The sequence below is a fragment of the Eubalaena glacialis genome, chromosome 2, assembly GCF_028564815.1.
Source record: "Eubalaena glacialis isolate mEubGla1 chromosome 2, mEubGla1.1.hap2.+ XY, whole genome shotgun sequence".
Taxonomy (NCBI): Eukaryota; Metazoa; Chordata; class Mammalia; order Artiodactyla; family Balaenidae; genus Eubalaena; species Eubalaena glacialis.
Window position 1 is genome coordinate 6,963,496 of NC_083717.1, and position 25,516 is coordinate 6,989,011.

The following is a 25,516-nucleotide window of genomic DNA, read 5'->3' on the forward strand; positions in this document are numbered from 1 at the left end:
TCTAACTGCCTCACCCCAAAAAACATAAAAGTTAGACACAATTTATTTGAATTTTTATCCTACGTGAGGATGTTTGGCCAGATTTTATCAATGTGCATTTCTGAGCCAACTTAGGAAAAGGGTGAGGCATTCAAAGGCTTTATTAGAAGTAAATTATAATTACTTTTTTTTTTTTTTTTGGCTGTGTTGGGTTTTCGTTTCTGTGTGAGGGCTTCCTCCAGCCGCGACAAGTGGGGGCCACTCTTCATCGCGGTGCGCGGGCCTCTCACCATCGCGGCCTCTCTTGTTGCGGAGCACAGGCTCCAGACACGCAGGCTCAGCAACCGTGGCTCACGGGCCCAGTCACTCCGCGGCATGTGGGATCCTCCCAGACCAGGGATCGAACCCGTGTCCCCCACATTGGCAGGCAGATTCTCAACCACTGCGCCACCAGGGAAGCCCTATAATTACATTTTTAAAGCAATGTATTTTTACAATAACTCCTAAACCTACCATGAAATAAAAAGCCAAAATGTGTTATGATACAGTTATTTCATCTTCTTACCAGTGGTGAGGTGGTGAAGCCTCTTTTCATTTGGTCTCCTCTTTGAGGGGATATAGTAAGGGAAAACCTGTAGAAAGCAGAGTTTACAAACACATTCTAGAACGAAAAGCTGGTGCACGACCCTCGTGTCTCATTATGACTGATACTGGCACCCAGCTGAAGGGTGGCATGCCCACTCCATGGTTTGGGAGTTCCTGTGTGCCCACACCTTGCTGCTGGTGCTACCCCCTCGCTCCCCAGGAAGGTTCTGGTGCTTTTTCTAAGGGAACTTCAGATGTGCTGAAGGTGTTTTGAAGTTCATGCAAACAAGGACTTAAAGAGATGATAAGAAAGGAAGAGAATCGAGAGGTTTCCTTCCTCTGAGCCCAAGGGGACTTATAAATTCTGCCAACCTCATTGAAGTAAAAATCCCAGTTCACGAAAGTTTCAGTGACGTTTACTGTGCATCTGATTTTTAACTGTGCAATTTGACCAATCCGTGTGAGTTGTTGAAGATCTGGAGAACCTGAAGATTGCTTCTAGAAGCATGTATTTCAACGAAGCCACAGCTCTAAATGATTCCAACTCTGAACATACGTTCATTAAACTGGCTTCTCTATGCCACGTCCACAGCATGTGCCTAGGCCCGCTGGGGTGGTAATTACTTCATCGTTCATTCTTAAGGGCCAAAGTCAAGTGCTGCCTGCCTTTCACCAACTAACATCTTGCAGCCATTTTACAGGGCCTTTCTTGATTTTGTGATTATTTTCCCTAGGATGAAACTGAATTCCGAGATAAACTGTCTCCAATCAACATTAGTTTGAATTACAGTTTGGATGAATCCACCTTTAAAGAAGGTCTGGAGGTGAAACCAATATTGAATTACTACAGGGAAAACGTTGTTACCGAACAGGTAGGTCCTGGCCCGTCTTTGATGGTATGTTCTCAATCAGGCCCTGGGCATTGCTCCTGTGACCTTAAGACGAAATCCAGGCCCTTTTGTTTTCATTCCTGCACACACATTTGTAACATTTGGGAGATTTTCTGAACATGTTTCCTGAAACACTGCATCCCTGTGTTTTCAGAAGCCCTTCCCCTTGTGGAACCCAGATTTAATTTGTACAAAATGTGGCTGTAATAGAAGCAGTACAGCCTGTAATCCTCAAAACATCGGCCAGAGTAGCATTCTTTACAGACATTTCAGAATGAATTGGAATCGGGCTCCTAAGTAAACTAGCCTAAAGGGGAGGTCACTGCCGAACAGAGCTTCTAGCTAGGTAGACTCATGCAGAGTGAAAGGAGAGCTTTGGTTTAACTTGTGGGATCATTCATAATTTTCAAGAGAAAGGATGGGATTCAGGTTTTCCCAGATTCTTCCTGATACATGTTTTTCCACAACACAGGCTCACATCCTGGTCGACTGTGGAGAAGATAACATGTGCATTCCTGACTTGAAGCTGTCAGCTAGACCGTAAGTTTAAATAAATAAACTTGTCCATTTTATCTAATGGCATACAGGTGTTTACTTAAAGCTTCTCTGGAGAAAGTATACACTTCCAGCCACTACCAAAATAAGTGCACTGCGTGAAATTTCTGAGCTTGGCTACACTTTGGGTTAGCCTGTGGTTTAGGTCTTTGTCATTGGTGTCAAGTGACACACCCCAAGACTTTGCCTGAGCCGTTCCATCCTTCACCAAAAGCGGGGGGAAGTGTTTTTGTTTGAAGTTAACTCATCTCTGGTTTTGCTCCTCTCTACCCGCCTCAACCCGTCCCCACCCCAGGAACTATCTCGCTGCCAGTGTTCGGAAGCTTCTTGGTAACCTCTCAAGGGGACTTTTTCCAAACTTCATAATCTAGCCAGTGTCCGAAGCAATAGCTTTGATTAAGGGTCACAAGTAGGCATTTCCAAATGCTGTTTCAATTTGAAGTTTGGAGTGAATTAAATTTTCTCAAAATACCTCACAATCAGCTATTTGAGATCTTCCTTTATCTGCCTCTTTCTCCCCTCTTATTTTCCACTTTGCGTCACACACAGCTTCCCCTCCTACTTTCTAAACCATCTCTCTCCCTCTCTTCCCACTGCCCATCTTCCTCCTATGGGATGTTTTCAGTGATGTGCTGAAGCCATCTCCTCCTGGCTTGTGAGCCAATTGTTAACTTTTCGGGAATTTTTGCTGGCAGACCGTTAAGTATGTTGGGAGCTTGAAATTGATCACAGTGGGAGGATTTACACCACTGGAATCGGCAAATGCTACACATACTGGTTTTCTTTGTTTCCTTTTGTTTTTGAGAACTGGTTGTTACTTTATTTATTATACAGGTTTTTTTAAATTAATTAATTAATTAATTAATTTTTGGCTGCGTTGGGTCTTCGTTGCTGCGCGTGGGCTTTCTCTAGCTGCGGCGAGCGGGGGCTACTCTTCGTTGCGGTGCGCGGGCTTCTCATTGCGGTGGCTTCTCTTGTTGCGGAGCACGGGCTCTAGGCGCGCGGGCTTCAGTAGTTGTGGCACGTGGGCTCAGTGGTTGTGGCTCACGGGCTTAGCTGCTCCGCGGCATGTGGGATCTTCCCGGACCAGGGCTCGAACCCGTGTCCCCTGCATTGGCAGGCGGATTCTTAACCGCTGCACCACCAGGGAAGCCCTATTATACAGTTTTTAAACGTTACTTTCCATTTACAGTTATTTCAAAGTAGGGGCTCTATTCCCTGAGTTGTACATACAGCCATGAGCCTGTCTCAGACCCAGTGGTTTGTACCTCCCCCTCGCCCCCCCCCGATGTTGCCCCCTCCTCCACTGGTAACCACTAGTTTGAAGCGCTGCTTGTTAAACATTTACCAGAACACCCCTGGATGTTTTCCTGCCCTTCTCATGCAGACATAGCTTTGATTCTTCTCACCACCCCCTCATGACGATCCATCTTGTTTTTTTTCCCAGTCTTGCAATGTTTACATCCTCCCCTAAGTCCTTAAATAAAATATCCATGAATCCAGAGGTGCATAGTACCTAATGATTCTTTTTAAACTGCATTTTTAGAGATAAGCATCAGGTCATCATTGGAGATGAAAACCACCTTATGCTCATAATCAACGCGAGAAATGAAGGGGAAGGTGCCTACGAAGCCGAGCTCTTTGTGATAATTCCAGAAGAGGCTGATTATGTTGGGATTGAACGCAGCAACAAGGTAATGCCTGTAGGTGATCTGGAGGAGGAAAGAGCTCGGTGTATTTTTGAAGACAAATCCATGTTAAGTCATCTTAGCTGAGGATCTCTTCCTCAATGAAAGAAAACAAAAGGGCACCTTATTTTGTTAAGCAGAATAGCAACGGCCCGGGAAGGAAGATGGTCTTAAGCAGTATTAATATCTTTCTTGGCCACGGTGCAGAGATAAACTGGCCCGAGACTGGGAGCTGAACCACGGAAGACAGCTGTCCGAAAGCAGCACCTCATCAACGTGATCCATCCGCTACACTCCCAAGGGAACTCCCACCCTCCCTGGCTGCTTTCTGGTCTTTGAGTTCCTTTATGCTTCAAGCAGGTCCCAGGAGGTCTGGTTTTCATTACTGCTTATGGAGGAAGGTCCGAGCAATCCCAGCTGAGCACTGAAAACAGCCTAGACAGGCACTGGAAAGGAAACACGTTCATGTTTTCTTTTTTCTTGGTCCACCTTTTCGGGACCGGGACCAAGAAAAAGCCAGGTTTTTGTCATTTGCCAGTCCTGCAATGCCACTATTTGTTAAACTGACAGCAATGCTTTTTATCGATTTCCTTTCCTTATCACAATATGAATCTTCCCACTCAGAATATCCTCAGGTTCTGCTCTAAAACCATTATAAATACACTGAAGGATAACAGAGAGAGTCCCTTGGTTTCGGAGATACACAGACTCACAATTAAGGGCAGAGACCAAGTTTCACACTTTCATAGTCATCCCTGCACTTCACGTAGAAGTCGGCATGATGAGTGTTATTTAAATTCTTGCTGATGGATATGTTCATTTAACTGAAGTTTATTAAAGTTCTGCTACTTTCCAAAAACGTCATCCTCTTGGGAACGTGCACATTCTAATGATTAAATAATTTAATGAAAAATAATTCCTCTAAAGAAATGCTAACAACGGTTGTGATGTCAGTATTTGAAAGGCATTTACAAACGTGGGGAATACAAAATTATCTGTGCACACCTCTAGTCTCATGACTTATGTTTTGACTGAATTATCTTCTCAGTGAAAAAATAACCCAGAGGAGCAATAATCAAGTATCTTTGACAGTTGTAAAATCATCACGAGTTTCTGTTGAAGAAATTTGTAGGAACATATCACTTAAGAATAATTACATGCAAATAATACATAAACAAACAAACAATGAAGCTCAAGTATGTTATTTTTTAAAATGTTCCAGGGTTCTTCCTATATTTTTATTTCGACTCCCTTTCTGTCACTGCACCCCTGACTTTGTTAAACAAAGCATCTATTCAAAATATTCTTCTTTTAGCAAAACATCTAGTTTACTGTTCACTGTTGGGTGGAAAACACAGGAAACATTTATCATTTCTATCTTTGGCTTTAAACATTATAACAGACATTATCTATAATCTCCAATGAGTCTTTAACTGTTTTTTCCTCCATCAGTTTCCCTTGGGCAGAATTTGATTTGACATGACTAAGCCACATTCTAATTCCTCCTTTGTTGTTAAGCAGTTTGAAGTTTGTGTCTCTTTTTATTTATACTTGGTTCAAGTTTTCTTTTTTTTTTTTAACAATTTTCTCTCAAGGGGAAAAGTATGAGGGATTATCTGATTGTCAGTTTTGTTGTTCTTTGTCTAAAAACATTCATCTTTTCGAAAATGTAGACGCTGATCATCTCTTTTTCTGGAGACCTTAACGGAGCCAGCCTTTACAATTCTTTTCGGTGACCTTCTAAATTTTTCTAGGAATAAAGGCCCATGTGCTCTATCTTTTTATTATTATTGTTGTAAACTATATGTAACATAAAATGTACCATTTTAACCCTTTTGAAGTGTACAGTTCAGTGCCATGAAGTATAATCACATTGTTGTGTAACCATCACTACCGTCCATCTCCAGAACACTTTCATCAGCCCAGACTGAAACTCTGTACCAATGAAACACCAACTCCCTCTTACCCCCTTTCCCCAGCCTCTGGTACCCAGCGTTCCACATTCTGTCACTATGACTGTGTCTATTCAAGGGACCTCATACATGCTCCACTCCTCTGTCTCAACCTACCTCACACTCAGTGCGTCCGGAACTAGACGTCATCTTCCCACACTCCTCCTCCTCTCTCTAGTCTATCTCAGAGAATCGCGCCAGGCTCCACCCAGTTTCTAAAGCCTAAGTCAGTCCTACACCTGTCCAACCCTATCCTCTCTCCGTCTCACTGCCACGGTCCCTGCCTTCCTCCAGGCTGGCACAATCTTCTCCCGAGATGGCTACACCAGTCTCCTAACTCATCTCCCCATCTCCCAGCCTCCAGCCCCTTCCCTGCATGGGAAGCCCTCTTTCTTTCTTTCTTTTTTTGGCTGTGTTGGGTCTTCGTTGCTGGGCTTTCTCTAGTTGCGGTGAGCAGGGGCTACTCTTCGTTGTGGTGCACGGGCTTCTCGTTGCAGTGGCTTCTCTTGTTGCGGAGCCTGGGCTCTAGGCACGTGGGCTTCAGTAGTTGTGGCACGCGAGCTCGGTAGTTGTGGCTCACGGGCTTAGCTGCTCCACGGCATGTGGGATCTTCCTGGACCAGGGATCAAATCTGTGTCCCCTGCATTGGCAGGCGGATTCTTAACCACTGCGCCACCAGGGAAGCCCCGGGAAGCCCTCTTTCTAAAATGCAAATCTGACCCTGTCACTCTCTGGCTGAAAACCCTCACTAGCTTCCCATTGCTTGTAGGATAAAGTCCTACAAATCCCTGAGATGACTTATGAGGCCCGTAATTACATCACCCCTGCTGACCTCCTCAGCCTCATCACGAGTCTTTGCTTCTTTCCTTTACCTCCCACCCTAGTCCTAGAAGGATGGAATTTCTTTTCTGTTTCTGTAACACCTATGCACCCTCCCGCCACAGAGAGCGTGCACCTGCTGTTCCCTCTGTAACTCTACTCTCTCATCCCCTTTCCCCAGCTTACTTCTTACTACTCACCCTTCAGGCCTCAGCCTAATAACGATTGAGGCTGCTGAAATTCACCAAGCAATTGCTATGAGCTGGGCTCTGCTCTGTGCTCTTGCAAGTATTCAATTTACTTAGTCCTCATAACAGCCTGATAGAGAAACGGGAAGGCTATCATTATCCCCGTTGTATAGATAAGGAGAAATGTCAGAAACATGCCCAAAGTTACACAGCTATTACGTAGCAGAACCAAGATTGACACCTCAGCTGTCAGGTCCAGGCCCATCTTCTTAACCACTGAGCTGCCAGGCCCCCTATGAGCTTACGTCACTTCCTCCAGGATGTCTTCTCTGATTGCTTACTTCTATGTGCCTGTCCTTCTCCATCACTGTGAATTTCTGCTCTCATGAAACTTAACAAACTGTACTAATTGTGTGTTTCCACTGCTTGTTACAATTGCTTGTGATTCCTTATTACGATTCTTATAATAATAGGACATTTAAGGAGGACAAGCGTGTTTTTTTTTTTTGATCAGTGCCTGGTAAGTGGCAGGTACACAGTAAATATTTTCAGTGAATGAATAATACTCTAAGAGCTATAAATGGATGAGAACAAGATAGTCCCAGGAACAGCTGAGGAAAATAATCTAGAAATATCTAGAAAAACAATCATTGTTTCTCCCACTCAGAGAGAGGAAATAAAGGTTAAAAAAAGAAAAAGGGTGGGGAATCTGGGGAGAGAAAAGATCTCTGATTGATGTGAAAAAGCTATTTCTAGAAAGCTGGGGAAAAAATGTACATATGACTTTCAACCTTCAGATAAGATAAAAATATTTACTATAGAAACAAAATCCTTGAATTATATTCAAGGGACACGTGGGTATTTTGGAAAGCTTTTGCTGAGTTCTTTTTTTTTTTTTTTTTTTCTGTTTTCAGGATTGAGTTAGTAATCCCAACACAAAACATCTCTGTACAATTAGGGTTAGTTATGGATCCTTCAGAACTTGAATACATGCTAAAGCTACCTTTGAGAAGCAAAAATATTATCAGCTTTTGGAAAATATGTTTCTTACCTCCTTAGGATACTAACATGTCACTCGGGTTATTTGGAAAGAGCAGGTATTAAATGCTGCCTCTGAATATCAGAGATTTCATTTCTTTCTCAGGAGTTAAAACAGACCTTTCAATGGCTGATGGCAGGAAGAGGGCTTTATACTCAGCTGTGTGCTTGTCCATTTCATTTCAGGCTCCTTGTAGGGAAGATTGGGAGCTACGTTTGCTGTGTATCTCCTGACACCGTCTACTACTTTGTGCTGGACATTTTTCTAGGCACTGGGAAGAGAACAGATACAAAAATACCCCTGCCTGCTTAAGCTTATTTTCTTAAAGTGTATGATTTACCCACAGAGCTCTTGACTTAGGTGTCTGGGGTTTGTTTGCCTTTTCTTTGTTTTGGTTTTGTCTCTTGGTTTTTCTCAACCATGTGGAAAGAATGGAAAGGAGGTGGTTTCTGAAACTTATCCTTGAAAATTCACATTACTTCCTTAAATGAAATTTCGATAGAGCTGACAGACGGATAAGTGGTCCTTGTATTTGGAACCCTCTTCCATGGTCCTCTCATGGGGTCCTTTGTGAAAGTCCTCAGTTTGCAAGCTTATCTTTGGGAATGAGGCTGACAGGTAATATATCAGTAGCACTTAACAAGTTAGAGTGAAATAATGGATGAACATATGTAGCTATTACCAAAGGCAAGAGCAGGGCCATAGGGACATTAGGTTTTGAAAGATGGAAAGGGGCTCAGGGTGGAGATCCAGATGTGGATTTCTAGCCTGAACACACAAGGGAGAGCTGTGAGCAGAGGACAGGAGTCCAAAGATAAACCTCCTTTACTTTCCCCTCCGTCGGGTGTAACTTTTTTTTTTTTTAATGCTACCACATAGAAATAACTTTTAATTCTTTCCACTCAGTTTGTATATCCTTACAGACTATTTTCTCTACCCACACATACACACCTCCATCTCTACGTCTACGTTTCATAGACTATCTTTCCAGATCAACACTCATAGATATAACACATCCTTTGTAATTCTAGCATAATATTCCACTGTAAAGACCCATTAATTTAAACACAGGAACATTTATAATAACACAAACATAGGTTAATAACTCCTTTTCCACTAGATTTCACTGTTTTCCTTTCATTTGTTTTCCACATAAACATAGGACAGAAGACTAGAAAGCAAAACACCACAATCTCAGTTTTTTCCACTAAACTGAAACCAGTGTTGAATCACAATCTTGTTCTTGCTAAAATAAACAATATTTTAAACACAAACACAAATGCTGCAATAAATATAACCCTTATTTTCCCTTGTACTAAATTGCCATTATGGTACAAATAACAGGCTTTGGCAATGGACTCAAAAATGCAGTTAAAGATCCAGATCATCTCCTAAAATTATTCTTTGAACCTCAAAGAAATCTCCAAAATGAATGAACAATAATCAAAAAATTATTCCTGAGCTATCAGATGCTCCTGGTGCCCAGTTAAACAAAGCAGTTTTCAAGAACTGGGGCCCAATAAGAAATACACTAACACCACCTCATACAATCAGCAAAACAATAGTCTCCCCAAATTTTCCCCTTAAAAATTACATCATCCTCAAAAACTTCAACAAAGAACTATCATATGATCCAGCAATGCCACTTCTGTGTATATATACAAAGGAAATAAAATCAGTATCTCAATTGATATCTGCACATCCATGTTCATAGCAGCACTATTCACCATAGCCAAGAGGTGGAAACAACCCAAATGGCCATCAATGGGTGAACAGATGAACAATATACAGTACACACATACAATGGAATATTATTCAGCCTTAAGGAAGGAAATTCTGCCACATACTACAACATGGATGACCCTTAAGGACATTCGGCTAAGTAAAATAAGCGCGTCGGGTGTAACCTTGAGACCTTCTCCAGCACATAGTTCTAAGTGCCTCTTCAAACTTGAGTTTTTATACATTCTAATCAGAACAGGATATGGGGCAAGACGGGAGGTGAAAAGCAGTGGGTAAACATAAAAAAGTGTTCTCTTCCCATCTTAAGTATTTATAGGATTGAACTAAGATTAGGTATGTATGTAATCTCAAAATGGAACCATGGTATGGAGAAATTTGTGTCCAAAGCAATCCTCTTGCAAATGGTCATTGGGTTGTAGGATAATCTATAATATACATCTTGCTGTCATTTCATGTTTGCAAAAATTAATTTGTTTAGTCATGTTTAATTATCCATGATCTTCATGGCCCAAATTGAACATGAACAGTAGTGCAAATCATTTCAAAAATGTTCATGTAAATAGTCTACTAAGCATTTTCAGGGACTTCCCTGGTGGTCCAGTGGTTAAGACTCAGCGCTTCCACTGCAGGGGGCGCAGGTTCAATCCCTGGTCAGGGAACTAAGATTCCACATGCCACGCGGAGCGGCCAAAAAAAAAAAAAGAAAAAAAAAAAAATATATGTGTGTGTATATATACACAGAAGTGGCATTGCTGGATCATATTGATAGTTCTTTGTTGAAGTTGCTTCAACAAGAAATGCTTAGTAGAATATATATATATATATATATACACACACACACATATATATATATATATATATTCTACTAAGCATTTTCTTCCTCAATGAAACACAACAAATGTGTTTACCCATCCAACACGTTTCTTCTTAAAATTAAACTTTGGTCTTTTCTCACAAGCTTCTCTTCTGAGTTGATGGTCACACATGAACCCTTGGGCTCAGGCACTCACACAGGTGTTTGAAATCAAGAGAAGCTGCCTGGCCCACAGCATTGCTTTTGCGGCAGGATGTCGTTTATTCTGCCCCTGACTCTACACTGGTGTTCCTTCCCGTTGCAGGCATTGAGACCACTGAGCTGTGAGTACAAGATGGACAATGTCACCCGAATGGTGGTGTGTGACCTTGGGAACCCTATGGTGGCTGGAACAAATGTAAGAGAAACCCAGATGCGCTTAACTGATTTCTGTCTAATTGAATTTTAAAGAGAACTAGTGGAAATCCCCCCCCCCCCAATTAGCACTCAGCAATTTAGCACCTGGCAACTAAAACCAATTAGGCAGGAAATTCCCAGGGTGGTGGGATTTTGCATCACAACCCACACTGAGTGGACAATCTGAGCTAAAATACACAAAATGATGAATACTTTCATATGCCTTTTCTTTGGACATCAGTCTTACGTGTCTTCAGTCTCAACAAATCTCTAAAAACTATTTTTTTTACTACAGATTTTTTTCTCGAGTATTTTTTCTTTGAATTTCACTACAAATTTTTTCTTTGAATCCAAGAACTATGATGTAAAGGATTTAAGAAATAACAGAATTAAGAATTTTAGCAAAGATGATTAAACTTTTACTTTAGATATACCTCCCATGTGAATATCATTCACAGTGTTTTCCTGTTAAAATATTACCATAATCCAGGTTTTAAAACAGCTTTACCAGGTCTGTATTTTCCATGCATCTTACTTGATAAAGAATAATGCAGAAAATTGTTTATAGCAAGAAAAAAGAAAGGATCAATCATGATCTGTAACAGGCTTATGAAAGAATAAGGAATCTTCTTTTTCTTTCTTTGTTTCCAGATTTAGGAACTTCCCATTCAGGATTACTTGTGGTCAATAAATTCATTTTATGCCATTGCAGTTTAAGTATACACAGAGTAACTCCTTGTAATAAATATCACAGTAGAAATCATTATTTTATGGAGTCATAAATCAGGAAAAAAAACCCTGAAATCTGCAAATACTACGTAATTAAGTGTTACAAATTAAACATATGTATTCCTCTGTTTTAAATTGGATGCTTATGATTCATTGATAATGAAATGGCCTGTTTGAAAAAACCTTCCTGGAAATGTGTAAGTGTGTAGGTTTGTATTAGAACAGCTTCCCAAAGCGCCTTCCAAAGAGTGTTAATCCTTTGAGGCAAGCCTTTAAAAGGGAGCCCTATAGTCACTGCTGAGAATCATATCCTCCTCTGGGACATTCAGGTGCCTATTTCATTTTAAAGGTGCTGAGAAGTTCTGCAGTAAGGAAACCTTCTAGCCCAGTGTTTCTCATATTTATTTGAGCCTTTGAAACTTTCTATCCAGTAACACCTATTCCCAGTTTATACTCTAGGATACTGTGCTAAAATAATATGTTTGCCTTTTTATATTCTAAATTGATTATCATTCCATTCATCCTGGGTATTTAAAAGATATGCCAAGCTGTAGCCTAGTAAACTCACTTCTTGGGTCAAAAAAGTAAATATTTAAATGAAAGATAAATGTTTATAATAGATTTTTATTAACTAATATGTATTGATTGCCCTCTGTGTTATAATTCCATCACTGGATGTTTTGTGTGTGTTATCTCATTTAATTTTCACAACTACCAACAATCCTATGAGTCAGGTATTTCTCCTGTGTTATGGATGAGGAAACTGAGACTCAGAGAAATCAAATGAGTTACCCAAAGTCTCACGTAATGAAGAACAGAACCAGGATTCGAACCAGGCCTCAACAAAAAACCCACGTGCTAGCAGGTCTGCAAAAATTGGATAAAAACTAATGAATAACAGATGAGATTTTTCAACAAAGCCATGAAAGATAGAATGGGATGTCTAAGCTGAGATATTAGAACATTTTTCATTAGAATCCTTTTATCTAGATGCTAATAAATCCTTTGGCTAGTTTTCAAGAAAAATTCAGCCACCCAATTTGATAGGAAAAGGTCTACCTAAGGCCAGACAGAAATGAATTGACATGGTGGTAATCGTGTTAGCATCTATAGGTGACTGGGCACTCATTCCTTTTTCAGTATTAAAAGTGTTAAATCCAGACCAGAGATCATCTAAGGTCATCAATAACTAAGGATAATCTTGGAACAAAAACTGGACACCAGTGTTGTTCAAAGTGGAGGGTAAAAATGGCAGTGTGGTCTTAGTCACAAATGTGTTTTTGTGAAAAGATGTCAATCCATTTTACCAGCAAATAATCTTTAGAAGTCAAGGAAGTAAATTGTTTGTATTCGTTTATCTCTGAGGTCTATAGTAGAAGAAACCTAATAGCTTTCTTATCTCACCCTTGAATGCCCTTAAACACATCAAATTTTATTGCATTCTGTTTTGTTATAAAATGCTTTGATTTATTTACTTCTTCATTTTGTACTTCTAAAAGAATACTCTCAATGGGTTGTAGTAAAATTCCAAATGTAAAAGTAGTCCTAACTATTTAAAAGCATCACAAATTGCCAGGATTAATTATCCCAGTCCTGATATTTTTTAAAAAGTAGTTTTCAAGTGACATTTTATTTTAACAAAGCATTCAAGGTTGTATTCAGAAGTTTACTTCTGATTTGTAAGTAGTAACATCATTTTCATATAATAGCTTTAGTAATGTAAAATATTTATATACCAATAAGATTTGTAAAAATTCACGAAGTCTCTCTAGTAGGATAATAAAAAAAAATAGTGGCTCAACAAAGTCTCTTTAGAATCAATGTCCAGAGATCTGGCTTTTGGTTCTAGTTAAGAACATATGTCTCTTATCAGTATGAAATTGTCACACCTTTAGGGTATCCTCATCTCGTGCTGAATAATAAAAGACCAACATTAAACAGGCCTCCCCACAGTATGGTAAGCTCCCCATCACTGGAAGTGTGCAAACAAGGGCACACTCTTTTTCACCATTTTTAATTACACCCCTTCTATATGCCTGGTACTAAACTAGAGTCTGATAATATCGAGATGAAAATGTACAATCCCCATTCCATAAGAAACTTAAAATTTAGCAATATCATAGGTTGAGTCATGGGTGAGTAGCAAAGAAGGAGACAAAGAATAAAGAGAACATTTCTGCCTGACCTGGCCTGTGGGCTTGGAGGGTGTATTGCAGGAGGATCCCTTGTCCTGAGCTTTGACGCATGAGTAGGAGTTCTGCAAGTAGAAAAAGCAGGAAAAGACTTTAAAAGTTTCTAAAGAAGAGAGAAGAGCATGTGCAAAGCTCCAGAGGTCTGACAGAAAATTGCACGTTTGGAATTATAAAGGAATTCATCCTGGCTGGGGCATAAGGATGTATAGGCTTAATAATTAGGCATACCCTAATTATTATCCCAGTTTCTCCATCGATCAGCAGTGATACCTTGGGCAAGTCACATTGAGATGGGAGAATACCCGTTTGTAGGAATGTTTGGAGCAATGCAATGATACGGTAGATGTAAAGCCACCAGGGCAGTACCTGGCTTGCAGCTCATTCGGTAAGGGCTAGTGAACTGACGATTTATGAATAAAAATGATGGTTTATTATTAGTTCATATTATTACTGGTTCATAATAACACGAGTTTGATGGCTGGTTTGATTCTCATAGTGTAGCGGCTGTGAGTTCCAGGTTCTGGAGTTGGCTTGTAGCGATTTCAGTTCCAAATCTAGAGTGTATTTGCTCTGCACCTGGAACAAGGCACTGAATCTCCCTAATCCTCAGATTGTTGCTGGACGGTAAAATGTCAGCATTCACAGTATACCTAGTAGTGTGGATGTTGTGATCACATGAGACATCGCATATAAGGCTTAGTACAGTGCATGAGAGCCTAAGTAATAGAATTACATGTCTTAGCTATTATTTTTACTTCCTTATTTATATTATCATTGGATTCACTTTTCTCCAGGTTTTTAAAAAGCTGTTTCCAAACTATAAAAATATTAAGAACAGTTTTAAAACTTTGGAAAAGAAAGAAAGGTGGAAAAAATAATCCATACACTCACAACCGTTAACTGCAGCATATTATCCTGGTATATTTTCTAACAAGACACCCTCACTCCTGTACAGTAATTTTTCCACTGGTAGCCTTTTAAAACCACAGGTGAAACCATGGCACATACAACTTTGCAACATTTTTTCTTTTTTGACCATAGTTACATTAGAAGCATTTTCCACATGGCATAGGCTTCACAGATGTAACTTCAATGATGACATAAATGTCCATCAAACAGAATTATCACAGTTTTCTAAATCAACCTCCTCTCGTATATTTAGGTTGTTTTTAATTTAGCACATAAAGAAGGTGGCAGGAAAAGAGTTGATAGGAGGATAAATGAAGAGAGGGAACCACAATATACAGGGACTCACATCGCCTGGGCCCCGAAGTCTCAGCTACCCCAAGGTAGAAGCAGAAAAAGGGACAGCAGTCTAGGGTGGGGATTTTCAGGGATGACTTAAAAAGATTTCTATGCTGTGTATAAGGTTCCTCCCATGTAATAAACTTAGTGTCTTGTGATTTTTTTCTTTTTTTTAGTCTTCCCTGGGCCTCCGATTTGCAGTTCCACGACTTGAGAAAACAAACATAAGCATTAACTTCGATCTCCAAATCAGAAGGTTAGACCTTTACATGCCTGAAATATCGTCAGCATTCAGTATTAAAGAGAATCCATGGTGAAATGAATGCCCTCATCAAGCTCCTTCACCTTAAACATTCTTCTGAAATTAGAACCCAGACGTTCACAGACCATTTTCCTTTGTTTCTCAGTTATTAGTTATTTCAGTTTTTTTCTTTTTCTTTTCTTTTTTTTTTTTTGGCTTTTGAAGAAGAGATCCATTCTGCAGGCCAAGGTGTGAGAGTAAAATTCTGTCCTGAGCACGCTCCCACCCCACCTGCTCCTCCGTCTTTCCTCTTTCTGATGCACATGGCTTTTCCCACCCCACACCAGTACCCCTACCACATCCTGCCATTCTCTCTGCTGGGGGTCAGCTAATCCCTGAGAACAAAACTTTTGCAAAAAAAAAAGCATAGATTTTGAGCTTGCGATCTTGAAATCTAACTTTTCAAGGATGAATGAGTCTCTGATGGTTTAATTGTGAGCAGCAAGGCAGGACGCAGGTAAGATCATATACTCAGAAGGCAGGGCCTTCTCTGGCAACTCTAAGCCGAACCCTGAAGGGAGCTGCCCCTTTTATCTAAGGCTGACTCTGCCCCAGGATTCAAGTGTGACTTTACCTTGTCTCTGTCTATTCTGTTTGCTCCTTCATGGCTGAAAATAATATTTCTTGAGTTAAAAGACCTACAGAGAGCAATGTGTCATGAGGGCCAGGGATTCCCAAGTATGGACTTAAACCCTTTAGCCAGTAAGGGAATCAATGTAATGGCTCTAGACCTGGATGAAAAGAAAAGGATATTGAATGGAATATATCAGAGTTCATGAAAAATTCCTTTCAGATACATGTAAATGTGTGTCATAAGACACCCTGTAGGATGTATATAAATATATATGTGTGCGTGTATACATATACACGCACACATATATATTTGTGATCTGCAATTTTAAAAGTTTGAAAAACACTGATAGAGACAGCACATGCTCAGTGTGTTCAACCCTTGTTCTAATATAACAATGACTCTGAAGTCAGTACCTACAATTTGGTTCTCAAATACTGGTGTGCAAGATGGCTAATCTCTAAACTTACCTTCTGTCCTGCAAGAAGTGAAGTCATTAGAGTGTGATGACTTTTAGAGTAATTACTTTACACAATGGATTACTTTCTAATAGCTACTTCAATTAGAGGTTTACGATTTTTTAAAAAAAATATATAATCCCGGACTTCCTTGGTGGCGCAGTGGTTAAGAATCCACCTGCCAATGCAGGGGACACAGGTTCCATCCCTGGTCCAGGAAGATCCCACATGCCGCAGAGCAACTGCACCAGTGCGCCACAACTCCTGAGCCTGTGCTCTAGAGCCCATGAGCCACAACTACTGAAGCCCGCGTGCCTAGAGCCCATGCTCTGCAACAAGAGAAGCCACCGCAGTGAGAAGCCCGCGCACCACAACGAAGAGTAGCCCCTGCTCACCGCAACTAGAGAAAGCCCGCGAGCAGCAACAAAGACCCAACGCAGCCAAAAATAAATAAATAAATAAAAATTTTAAAAATCTTAAAAAAATATATATATAATCTCTATAAGAAAGTAGTAGATTTTTAAAATCTGCAACCTGTGTCACAAACCATATCCCCTCAACTTTGTGATAGATTTCTAGGAAGGAAGGTTTTCTCACTTAGGTGTTCTTGTCTGACCATAATCAGGTCTTTTTTGAATTTAACTTAAATATTTTCTGCTGAATCTTAGAGATTTTAAAAATTTTACCCAAATTAGTGATGGGATACAGATGGAATGAATTCATCTATCATATCCCTTCATTTTACCAAAAGCTTATTAAATCACTTCTTTGTATCTATATAAATGTATATTTTCCAAAAGGTTCAGGTAGTCCTAAATATTTTCATTTGGAAAATCCCCTGTTTATATTTCTAAGTTTTCAGAATAAAAAAGAGAAAAAGAAAAAGCACTCCATAGGGAAGGACCACCATCTCTCCAGACACTTCAGTAACCTGAAGTTTCTGTTTTTCACCATTACTGTCTGTAACATTGATCCTGCAGTAGCATGAAGCTTTGCATCACTTCAGAAAAAGATACCTATCTCATAAAAGTTGCAGCCTTTAGATAGAAAGTCTGGTACGAAGATGCAAAGCAAATTCCTGATGTTTGCTTCTTACCCTTAATTGCAGTTTCGAATAATAGAATGGATGTAACTAGTAGCTGAATCAAGGAACAAAGGACACTAAATAATGTTGTAAATGCCTTCCCCAAAACCATCCTGTAGATCATCATTCAAATAATGAATTTAGCGAGGAAGCGCTGAACTTGATGGAAAATAGAAATGGTCGCATTTTAAACATCCCTCTTCATCTAAAATGGTCCATGATTATATTCCATTCTCAGACACTATAGAAACTCATGACTATTTTAACATTATCCTGAAAAATACAAAAATGCAGAAATGTAGAAAGAACTGGAGAGGCAACAGCAACATACTAAACATCAAATTCCCAAAACATAAGTTCTAGAGATAAAAGTATTTGAGAATACTTTTAATATTCAAATACAGTGGTGAGCATTTGTCTGCATGCTTTGCTGGTGGGCTCCAAAGATGTACGTAAGTGTTTAATGGATGGCTTGTATTCAGTTTAAATGTGTTTAAACCAAAAATAAATTAAACCAAATGCTCTCAAGTCTGAACTCAAGCTTTTGAGCACATTGACCACCGGTACCCACATTTAATATCCTTTTCCACAAATAGAACCCAAAAGAGAAAATTAATAAACTTAAAATATTTTGTGTCACCAAATGTTTGCATTAACTGGTCTCTCCATGCCCCGGCTCTGTGTGACATGTAAACATCTTCCTTCCAGCTTAGAGCTGGTCTCAATTTGCGATTCCCATGTACAAACAGATCTTTATGATCATCCTTGAAGCTGCTTCCTCAGTAATGGTGAAATGAACATTGTATTGTTTTGCTGACATTCCAGAGACCGCAGAAAGCATAGAGGGAATGTTAGAAAATAGAAAATAGGAAACAATAAGGAGAAAGAAAATAGAATCGGAGTAATATGTGAAAAACATGTTTATCCTTGGTACACGACATAAGCTATAGTCATGGAGAGGAAATTCATCATTTCTTGAGAAGAACTAGCACCGACAGTATAAATAGCTCAGCATCCAGGGCAGTGATGAATTGTTTGTTTGAATGGAGCAGTGGTATTAGTGAGGGAGGTTTCCTTCCAGGAAAGAGGTGAAAGATGCATCTAAGTTATATATCCAGCCTGGTGTCTTTTCTTACCAGGAGATTTTGCTGACACCACTGGTTGCAGTACCAAGTGCCCCGGCAAGCCTGTATGACAGAGGGTGATTTTTATTAGCCATCCAGGTCCAGCCTTGGATTCTGCCACTGCTTTTGTGACTTTTCAGAACAGCCTCTATAAGCCTCGTATTAGACTCCTGTCCCAAGACAATTTCGATGCTTGACATCTATTTATATTTTCAGGATGTCATGAAAATTGTATTATTTAAACCACTTGGAAGCAAAATGCAATAGAATTATAGGATAACTTAAATAAAACTTTTTTTCTATAATTCTAATTTCCACTGTTGCAAAGCACTAGTGACCTAGAAACTAGAACAAGGTCTGGGTAAAAATGTGGAACAATTAGACTTAAGCTTCCAAACTAAAGAGTTCCCTGTAATGCACTTGGAACCATGAAGTCTGTAACAAGTGGAATTACTTACTGACTTCTTAGTAGTTAGTAAGTCAGAATCCTGCTTTTAAAAAAAAAACAACAGAACTTTTTAGTTGACTGATCCTCCACAGATGTGATAATAATAAAGTGGCCTGGAAACTGGGGTTCAAACTTTGGTGAACAAGTCCCTGTAGGCTCATCACAAGCTTAGCAGTGATACCCCTTTGCAGGAAATGAGCCTGACATTTGCCTGTTTACATCTTTTATGTGTGTTTGCCATTTAAGTTGCCTTATCAGTATATACAATCGAACAGGACTTTTCAAAAGCATTGTGGGAACAATTCTGTCTCTTCCTGCTTTGAAAGCAGACTTTTATCATATCTTTTCCAGCTCCCACATTTGGAAAGCTTCAAAAGCTAGTCAGGACATGCCCCATTACCCTCATCAGTGTGAGAGCTTGTCCATTGCATCTGCATGAGATTTGATGATGAAAAAAGAGGAGGCTTTCTCTTCTTAATGAGACCTGAATATAAACATGACCTGTTAGTGGTGGTGTCATATCCCAGTTTGCTAAAAGCTGCATTATCCTTTGGAATATGAGGGTGATTTCGATGACAGCCCAGTAAGACAATGAGTGCAAATGGCAGCTGCATCCAAAGCCCAGCTACTGGTCCAGCCTCTTGTGACACGATGTTTTATTTTCCTTACAGCACTGGTTGCTTGATACATGCATTTTTAAAGTTAAATTTTATATCTAATTATATTTGAGAGAAAGAAACAGCAAACTTAAAAATAATTTTGCCACTGTTCAAAGAAATATTATTAAACATGCACCTTCTATCCTGAGATTCTTGAGGTGCCCGATGAACATATATGTTATCTCCTAACTGTGTTAATCTCTTCCTGGGGTCTTACTTCTTCTCTCCACTGGCCATGCTTCTAATTCACTCCTCACCCCTCACCCTAGTCAGCCAGTGAGCATGCAGTAAAGTACGCTTATTTTAATATTACTTAAGAAATAAACCATAAGGAAGGTAAATTTGCTGCCAGAACAATGTATGGTATGATGCATTCCAGAGCCAAACACAAACACTTTTTCCATTATGTGCTGCTCTTGGATTATTCATGTCAGTTCTCCTTTTATTAGTATGGAAAATCAGGAGTTGACTGTGCTGTCCTTTCCCATTTGATGGGCAATGAACTTGATGCACAGAGAAGTTAAGGAATGTGTCCCTTGTAGAAGCTGGATGAGAGCTCAGCTTACTGCCTTTTGGGCTTAGTCATTGCAACAAAGACATGTTGGCTTCTCTAGAAATATATTATGTTTTCAGATAAGGTGTCTCCTCATGGAAAGTTATTACATTTCTTTTGCTCACAGAGGATCTTAGCATTTCCATTTACAAATGGTTACAATTTTGTAGAATGGATATACTTTTGTTTTCCAAATGATCATATTGGTAATGCATGTTGCTCCTCTGATATATAGAAGGTTTTTTATGATCGTCTATGGTAGTAACACGTCTGAGAAAATATATTTAAATCATATGTCAACTGTGTTTTAGTTCCAACAAGGACAACCCAGACAGCAATTTTGTGAGCCTGCAAATCAACATCACTGCTGTAGCTCAAGTAGAAATAAGAGGGTAAGTAATAAACAAGGCATTATAGTAATTATACTTTAATAATAGCTTTTTGTATAGGAGTTACGATAAAATACTAGTAACAACTATATGGAATTTTCCTAATGTATTAGAGATCACAGTTCCCTTTGGTTATAAAGTTTCATTCTTTTCAACCCATCATTAGCTTTCCATTGGTAAGTAAGAGCCAACACTGTATGATAACGCTAAGGCTATCAAAACAGGAGATCACTTTATTCTCCAGACTGACAATTCAGTAATCAAACTATAAAAAACTAGTGATAAGAAGCCAGATAAAATAGGCAACCATGTGATTGCCCAAAAGTCTCACTTCCCCCCAAAATTATTTTCATGTAATGAAATGCCTCACCATACCGCATCTTGAGTTTAAGAAATGGCTAAGTCTTAGATGTGAGGTTTGATGGGCTCTACACTTTGTGTCTTTTTCCTTCTGTCCTATTCTTTGAAGAAGTTGCCAATAAGCAATCAATTGAGAGACAGGAAGAATGTGGTCAAGTAAAAGGCTTGGAATAAATAACATCTGGGAAATCTGTGCCTGGAGGGAAAAAAGAAATTGGAAATGGACTGCATGTAGTTCTTATCTTGCACCAAGTGTGGACTTCATTGATTTTATTCTAGTTCTTGTTTCATCAGAACAGTTAAGGACTTGGCTACAAATGTCAACTGGTATTTTAGGCTGAATTGTCCCTGGGGCTCCAGAAATCCCAGTTCCCTTTCCTTTTCTGTAGGTCCTGAGTCCTGGTGGTTCACACTCCTCCATGATGCCAGCTGTAGATTTCTGCGCTCAGAGCCGCTGTCATTGTGCATTGTCTTACTGCTGACCCGTGTGCTCAATGGCAGCGGGGTGGGGGGGCCCCCGTATGCCATCCTGGCACCACTGAGTTTCCACCCAGTGGGCTAGGGAATAATAATAATGCCTAACATTTATGATCTCTTCATGTGCTACACCAGCATGTTAGCATCTCTTAATAAGTGCTCGCACCCTCGCTGTACAAATGAGAAGATTGTGGTGCAAGGAGTTGAAGGGTACACAGCTAGGAAGTGGGGAGCTAGAATGTAAATACAGGCAACTTGTCTTCAGCTACATGTTTATAAATGATCATGCTCTACAGCCTATGAGAGAGAGGCTTTTGAACCTTGTCTACACAAATTTTGTGTGTACTTCTGTGGTTTATTTTCATGCAGACGAATGTTTTTGACATTCGTTCACTTTAATGCCTGTGCCTATAGTTCATTCATTTGAATGGCGGAAGAATATAACATTGTAAAGCTATAAAGTAACTTATGTATCTATTCTACTTTTGATGAATATTGGGGGTTGTATTTTTTCTTTTTTACAAGCTTTCTTATACTATCTCCTGCTACACACGTGGCAGAATGTCAGAAGGGTATGTGCTTAGAGGTGGAATTTCAGGATCAGGAAGTATACACTATTTAACTTTACTAAATAATACCAAACTGTTTTCCAAAATAGTTCTACCAAATTACAGCCCCACAAGAAGTGGATGAGAGTTTCCATTGCTCCACATTATTAACTAACTTTCAAAATGGTCTAGTTTTTCATTTTGAGCCAATCTGATGGAGAGGAAATAATATCCAACTGAAGGTTTAATTGGCTGTTCCTTGATTCCTAAATGAGATTAAGCAGTTTCATGTGTTTGTTAATTTTTTATTCTTCCTATATGGGGAAATTTCTGTTCGTTCTTTTGCACCTATTTCTACTAAGTGACTTGAATTTTTCTTATTAGTTCATAAGAATTCTTTCATATTCTAGAGTTGAGACACTAATCCTTTATCAGTCATGCATATTGCAAATGTCTTTTCACAGGGTTTGAGTTTTGTTTTTAAGTCAAGTTTATTGAGGTATAAATTATATAAAGTAAAACTGACTGTTTTTTAGGTGTCCAGTTTGAAGAGTTATGACACCACAAGAACATTCACTATAAAACAGTTCCAAAACCCCAAATAGTTTCTTCATGTGCCTTGTAGTCAATCCTACCCTCACTCCCACACTCTGGCAACCTTGATCTATTTTCTGTCGCTCTGTTTCCAGAAAATCATATAAATATACTCATACAGAATGTAACCTTTTGAGTCTGGCTTCTTTCACTTAGCATAATGCATTTGAAAAAAATCCATGTTCTTACATGTATCAGTATTTTGGGTTTTGTTTTGTTTTTTTTTTAATTGCTGAGAAGTATTCCACTATATGGATGTCCCATGCATAATTCATCCATTCACAAGTTGGTGAACATTTGGGTTATTTCCCGTTTCAGGCTATTAATAATAAATCTGCTATAGGAATTCACACACAGGTCTTTGTTGGGACATTTGTTTTCACAAATGGAGTTACTGAGTCGTATGGCAAGTGTATGTTTAGCTTTATAAGAAACTACTGAGCTGTTTTTCAAAGGGGCTGTACCATTTCCATTTTGCATTCCTACCAGCAAAGCATGGGAGTTCCAGCTGAGCAGTGTGGTTGCCAGCATGTGCTTGAGATTTGTTTGTTTGTTTTTAGCCATTTCGGTAAGTGTGTCAGTGAGAAGTATCTCACGGAGGTTTTAATTAGCATTTTCTCATGACTAGTGATACTGAGCATCTTTTCACTGCTTATTTGCCATCCGTGTCCCTTTTTTGGTAAAGTGTCTCTTAAAATTTTTATCCATTTATTACTGAGCTGTCTGTCCAAAATCATTTATCAGATAAGTGTCCTGAAAATATTCTCTCCCAGTTTATGGTTTGGCTTGTTATTTTCTTAATAGTGATGTTCAAAGAGCAAAAGTTTTTAATTTTGATGAAATCCAACTTCTAAATATTCTATAGTTTGTGGTCTTTGTGTCCTGTCTAAATCTTTGCTTTATCCGGAGTCACAAGATTTTCTCCTATGTTTTCTTCTACAAGTTTCATAGTTTTACATTTTGGTCTATGATTAGTTTTAAGGTAGTTTTTGTATCTGGTGTGAGGTAAGGGCCAAGGTTCATTTTTGCATGTGAATATCCACTTGTTTCTGTGCCATTTGTTCAAAAGACTATTCTTTCCCCATTGAATTACTTGGCACCTTTGTTGAAAAATCAGTTGTTCATCTGTGAGAGTCTATTTCTGTACCTCCTACTGTTTCATGGAGCTACGTGTATACATATACAACAAGTCTTGAAATGCAGTCTGTATTCTGAGATCTTGGTAAACCCCCTTACCAATTTAGTAGCATTTTGTGTGATGATTTTCTACAAAATTATCATGTTATCTGTGAATAAAGACAGTTTTACTTCTTCCTTTCTAATCTGTATGCTCAAAAGTTTAACCAGCTACAAAGTTACAGGGAACAGTCCCTGCAAGAGATCACCCTCACTTCTGACACAAACTACAGATTTGGGTGGTTCCCTTCCACCCACAGGTTCAGTAATTCACTTAGAAGGACACACCAAACTCTGAAAGCTATTATACTCATGGGTACAATTTATCACAGGGAGAAGATACAGATTACAATCAGCCAGGGGCAAAAGTGCATAAGTTGGAGTCTGGGGAAGTACCAGACACAGGGCTTCCATTATTCTCTTCTGCAGAGGCAGGATGGATTACTTTCCTAGTATTGATGTGTAATAGTATGCTGCTATCAGGGAAGCTCACTCAAGCCTCAGTGTTCAGTTGTGGGTTTTTTGGGGTTTTTTTTTGGCGGGGGTGGAGGGTGTGTTCCATAACATAGGTATGATTGACTGATTGACCACTTAATTGATTTCAGTCTCCAGGATGACTGAGATGATGCAACCAAACACCCCATCCTGAATCACTTTGTTGGTCTTTCTGGTGTGAGCCACTCCCACCACCAAAAAACCAAAGATCCTCCTTCCTCGCAAGCATAAAATTTTGAGACCATAGAGGTTACCTCTCAGAAGCTGAGGGCAAGGGCCAGACCTCTTTGAGGGCAAGGTTAAACTGTTTACTGCCTAGTTTTGCCTTTTATTTCTTTTTCTTTTTCTTTTCTTATTGCATAGACTACGACTGCCAGTGCAAGATTAAATAGAAGTGGTAAAAGTAAAAGGTAAAGCCTTGCCTTGTTGATAGACCCTGGCTTGATCTTAAGGAGAAAACATTCAGTCTTTTACCATTAAGTCTGATGGTAGCTGCAGGGTTTTTATAGACGCCTTTATTAAGTTGAGAATGTTCCCTTTTTCCTAGTTTTCTTAATTTCTGACACGAATGTGTATTCAGTTTTGTCAAATGTGTTTTCTGTGTCTATGAGGAGGATTAAATGATTTCCACTTTTTGACCATTGAAGTGACGACTCGGTTAATTTTTGTTTCCAAATTTTAAGCCAAAATTGCATTCTGGGCAAGAAGCACACTTAGTCATGATGATTAGCCTTTTTATATATTGTGGGATTCAACTTCCCAAAATTTTGTTAGTGACTTTTGCATACATGATGGGAAATACTGATCTGTAGTTTTCTTTTCTTACAATTTTGTTCTGATTTTGGTGTCAGGAGGATGCTAGCTCCTTAAAATGAGATGGAAGTATTTACCCATCTTCTCTATTTTCTGGAAGAGTTTGTGTAGAATTGGTATTATTTCTAACTTAAATATATGGTAAAATTCACCAGTGAAGTCATCTGAGCCTGCAGTTTTGGGGGTTTTTTTTGGGGGGGGGTGCTTTTTGTTTTTGTAGGAAGGTTTTTAACAATTCCATTGCATTCTTAGATATAAGGCTATTCATATTATCTATTTCTATTTGAATGGGATTTGGTAGTCTGTCTTTCAAGGAATCATCTTTCAAGAATCATCTAAGTTGTTACATGTTTTGGCATAATTTTCCCTCATTTTCCTTTTAATGTCTGTAGGACCTCTAGTGGTTTCCCCTCATCATTCCTGATATTGGCAATTTGTAACTTCTCTTCCCTTTCATTTTCCTTAATCAATCTGGCTAGTGTTTAGTGATCTTTTCACAGAACCAGTTTTTGTTTCATTGATTTTTCTTTCTTTTTTTTCCTGTTTGTTTGTTTGTTTTACTTTTGTTTGTTTTCTATTCCATTGGTTTCTACTTTTGTCATTATTATTTTTTTCCTTCTGTTCATTTTGGGTTGGATTTTCTCTTCTTATT

General features: G+C 39.1%; 1 protein-coding gene across 1 annotated transcript in view; it reads left to right on the forward strand.

Moving 5' to 3' along the window:
• The window catches only part of ITGA8 (integrin subunit alpha 8), a 182,473-nt gene that overhangs the window by 103,608 nt on the left and 53,349 nt on the right, over window positions 1-25,516 (forward strand). Inside the window, exons 18-23 of the mRNA XM_061178163.1 lie at window positions 1,299-1,436; window positions 1,927-1,994; window positions 3,556-3,703; window positions 10,557-10,649; window positions 14,991-15,070; window positions 20,324-20,404. Coding sequence (XP_061034146.1) covers window positions 1,299-1,436; window positions 1,927-1,994; window positions 3,556-3,703; window positions 10,557-10,649; window positions 14,991-15,070; window positions 20,324-20,404 — 608 coding nt within the window. The remainder of the gene's footprint in view (window positions 1-1,298; window positions 1,437-1,926; window positions 1,995-3,555; window positions 3,704-10,556; window positions 10,650-14,990; window positions 15,071-20,323; window positions 20,405-25,516) is intronic.